This window comes from Lupinus angustifolius, chromosome LG10 (assembly GCF_001865875.1).
Source record: "Lupinus angustifolius cultivar Tanjil chromosome LG10, LupAngTanjil_v1.0, whole genome shotgun sequence".
Classification (NCBI taxonomy): Eukaryota; Viridiplantae; Streptophyta; class Magnoliopsida; order Fabales; family Fabaceae; genus Lupinus; species Lupinus angustifolius.
Window position 1 is genome coordinate 8,994,310 of NC_032018.1, and position 4,606 is coordinate 8,998,915.

Consider the following 4,606-nt stretch of genomic DNA (forward strand, 5'->3'; position numbering starts at 1 on the left):
AATAGTCTTTTATGCAATAAAAAGTTTAAACGAGTTGGGTCTCTAGGACTCGCTAGAGTTAGGGTCAAGGCCAATGCATACCTTAGAACTTTCTCACCAACAAAGTTCTCACATCATCTTCAGATATTCAAACTCGTATTAATATGAGATATAAGTTGAATCATTAGTGATTGGACAACCTTAATTAGCATTTGGGATTCCATGGATGCATTATTCACGATTCTCTACTTGTCTTCCACACACATGCAACTATCGAATTGGAACAAATAATGATTTGATGGCCTTGAGTGAGAAATCATGGGGAGCATACTTTAAGAGAGGTAGGGTACTTAGTGTTGGTTGATGAGCCTAACAACACGTTGTTGGTTGATGAGCCCAACAACACGTTGTTGGTTGATGCCATGAGAATTGCATAATTAGTGTTATGAGAATCAGATCGGATAGTCCACATTGCTAGCCGCACTTAAAAATGGTTTTGATTTAGAGTCTTAACTGAATGATGAGTTGAACTGCTTTAAACCGGAGAAATTCTGGTCTGGTCGTGTTAAACCTAGTTAAATTGGGATAACCCGAGAAGTGAACGAGACAGTTCACTTAATATTTAAAAAAAAATAGAACAATAATCTAATATTTTGTTTTACTCCGATCCAAAAAAGATATAGATGTGTTACATTAATATAATTATATAAAATTTTGCATTTATACAATAAAAATTATTATACATATGAAATCAACAGTTCAACCGGGTAGTTTAACCAATTTAACTCAATTAAAACTAATATAAAACCTCTTCTGATTTGATGTCTGACTTGAGTTTCACAATATTGAATAAGACCTTAGTCTTTTCTTTTATTTTTTTTCTTTCTTATCATTACTCTAAAAAGTGGCTTTGGTATAGATATAATCTCTTGATGTTGATGGTTCATAGAGGGGCAAAAACTATATTATTAAAGTAAGACAAGAGATCCACTTACTTCAAGACTAAGTAAAATATGTATTTTTATTTTCTAATTTATTTAACATCACAAAATGATAAACTAGTGAAGATATCTATATATCAGTCTCTGCTCAGAGAAGGATCTTCCTAATAGCAGGAAATCATAAACTAAGTTTGAAATTTTGTTCCCAAAACCTGAAAGATCAGGCACAAAACTACAAGTTTACCAAAACGATACATGTTTATAAAAAGAATAGAATTTATTAGAGGCAAAAGAGGAAAATAAAACTAGAGGGGAATAAGAGCTGAAAAATCAAAAGGAAAGATTGCCAAAGAGGTTAAACACTCTTTCAAAAACCAAATTTGCAAGAAACCCATTTCCAGCAATATGTTTTTCAATGGTTTCTAGTTTCTCCCGAAACCTTCTTTGATCTTCCCTCTGCACGTCTTCTCATATGACAACCATTCTTAGGATCTTCTTGCGAGATAGATTTTGGAGGGGAAATAAGGGAAATGGAAGGCTTCAGAACCATGAAATACACTTGTGAGATGGCTTTGAATCCTTTCATTTCCATTCTTTCCCCTCAAAAATCCAACTCGCAAATGAACCTTAAATGAATTTCAGTCATCTTCCTAATGGCTGCTACTCAAACATTTTATACATTCACTATTGATTCTCTCAACGTCTCTCCTCATTCATCTCAACTCTCAACTTCCTCTGCGGAATAACTGTAACACATGATGTCAGATTTGACAACACTTACAAAATTGTGTTGCATTTAAATGCTCTGGTATCTGGCGTGAGAAAATGTATCTACTCCAGTATGTAGAGTTGCATCTAAAATGTATCTACAAAATTGTGTTGCATCCAAAAACTGCTTTATAATTTAGAGAGTATAAAATAACAACTGGACCTGTCACCAAAAATCTCCACATGAACATATTCCGTCTTTAAACAAGTGAAACCGGGCAGCATCTCTTACAAGGATTTCTCTCTGGGTGACCTTAGATATATACTTAGTGGCATTATGGCAATCTCCGCAAACCCTAAGATTTTTAACGACTCGAATGGGAAGTCCGGGAGGAATAAATATCAACCCAAAGGCAATCGCAAGTTTTTCACTATGGTGATTAAGCATCTTTATTTTCTCCGAATCCTCAACATCATGTAGAACAGAATTCATATCAGGCACATACCCTGCTTGTATCATTTTGTGGTACAGTTTTTCGAGCTCGGAATATATCTCATCTGAGAATGGATTTGACCGATCATCAGCAGAGAAAATGTGCACTTTATTCTTATATTTGATCCAGCTACATCCTGGTTCCTTTTTCAGTCCCTTATCTCTCATCCCTTTCCTTAATCTAGCAACTTCTTCCCATTTTCCTTTAGCAGCATATATGCTTGAAAGTAAGATGTAACTAGCAGTGTTATGTGGTTCTAATTCGAGAAGAAACTCAGCTGCCCATTTGCCAATTTCCATGTTTTCATAGAATCTACATGAACTTAATAAGGTTGCCCAACCAATTGCATCAGGATTGAAAGGCATCTTATGTATAAAATCCCTTGCCTCTTCTAATCTACCAGCTCGGCTGAAGAGGTCAATCATGCAGGTGTAATGATCATGCATCGGTACAATGCCATGTTCCTTAATCATGGATTCGAATATCTGATTTCCTTTCTCTACTAATCCTGCTCTACTGCAAGCTGAAAGCACTCCAATAAAAGTAACCCTGTCAGGTTTTAAGCCATTGGCTAACATGCTTTCAAATAACCTGATTGTTTCATTTGCTTTACCAAACTGGGCATATCCGGAAACAAGTGCAGTCCACGAGACTTCATCCCTGAAGCTCATCTCACTAAAAAGTCTATGGGAGTCTTCAATGCTTCCACACTTACCATATAACGTAACCAGAGCATTGGAAACCGTAAGAAAAGAAATTAGGCCAGAAACTAGAGCTCTACCATGGAATTGGGCACCTTCCTCTAGGCTAGCAAGGTTTGCACAGGAGCTAATTACACTCCCAAGGGTGAAATCATCTGGTTCGACCCCATACTTTTGCATATCACCAAAGACTCTAACAGCTTCTTCACTAAAACCATTTTGTCCATAACCCACTAACATTGCAGTCCAAGATACTACATTCTTGCAAGTCATCTTCTTGAAAACTGTTTCTGCTGATTCTATACACTTACACTTGCAATACATGTCGACAAGAGCGCTGCCCACAAATATATTATCCTTATAATCCGTCCTAATTATATAAGCATGAACTTGCTTTCCTTCTTGTAAAGCCATAACACTTCCACAAGAAGTTAATACACTTCCAAATGTATACTGATCCATCTCTAGCTTTTCCAAACTCATCTCTCCGAACAAATCAATTGCCTCTCTGTAAAAACCATTCTGACTAAATCCGGCAATCATGGTCGTCCAAGTAATCGAGTCCCTATCTTTCATATCATAAAACAATCGCCTCGAATCCTCAAGCTTACCACACCGCATAAGCCCTGTGATCAAAGTATTATACATAACCACATTCTTCTCAGGCATCTCATCAAAAGCCCGTGTTGCACAAGATATCAGTCCCGATTTCGAGTACATATCCACCAAAGGACTTCCAACAAAAACATACGACTGAAAACCGAATTTCACTACATGCCCATGAATCTGCCTACCCAACTGAACACACCCCTGACTGGATGCAAGTATAAGCATAGTCGAGAACGTGATATGACTCAAATTGAATGACCCATCATTCAACATCAAATTATAAGCCTTAACTGATTGAACAATTGAACCACAACCAGCATACCCCGAGATAAGAGAATTCCATGACACCACATCACGAGTTGGCATTGCATAAAACACACGTTCCATCTCAGGAACAAGACCCATTTTGGAATATGAAGAGAGAATGGTGTTCCAAGAGTAAATACTTGGTTGAGGAATATGGTCGAACACCTTACGGGCATAGGTGATGTTGCCGAGTTTGGCATAGGAACCAACGAGATTGTTTAAGAGAAAGGTTTCTGGGTTGCGAAAGGCCTTGATTATGAGGCAATGAAGCTTCTTTGCGTTGGCGCGGTTGCGGGTTTCGCAGTAAAGTTTGAGCAATGCGCAGTAATGATTAGAAGAAAAAGAATAAAAAGAGGGTGTCATGTAAAACATGTGTTTTTTCTTTTGGCGCGGAATGATGTGAGAAATGAAAATGATGGAGGAAGTGAATGACTATGTGAACATCCTAATATCAATGCTTTTTATTTGTGTGAAAAAAGTATTAAACACCGGAAATTGAAGGGAGAGGAACATAAGAGCTTCAAGGGTTTTGGAAGAAAATTTTTGGGAGGCACAATGAAGTGCTAGTAATATATGCGAGATGATTAAAGGAATTAAGAATATAATGAAGAAGATACTAGATGAATCTAGAGCTTTCCAAACATAGAATAAATTATCTTGGGGTTCGACAAAAGTGTGGAAGACAAATCTAAGGTAAAATGTAATATTGTAAATCATGGTCTTTATGCAAAAATATTGAAAGGTAGCTAAGAAAAAGATCAAGAAAGTGGAGAGCAAGCTAAAGATAAAACATATTATGGTTATACAAATAGAGTTGAAAGAAGTGACTACAGACTTGCAAAAGGTCGAGAAAGGAATACAAGAGATA

The 4,606-nt window shown here is 36.8% G+C and overlaps 1 protein-coding gene across 1 annotated transcript; it reads right to left on the reverse strand.

Moving 5' to 3' along the window:
• LOC109357759 (putative pentatricopeptide repeat-containing protein At1g68930) lies at positions 1,176-4,274 on the reverse strand. Its single transcript, XM_019601801.1, has one exon. The coding sequence runs from the start codon at positions 4,108-4,110 to the stop codon at positions 1,855-1,857; it is 2,256 nt and encodes a 751-aa protein (XP_019457346.1). The 5' UTR covers positions 4,111-4,274; the 3' UTR covers positions 1,176-1,854.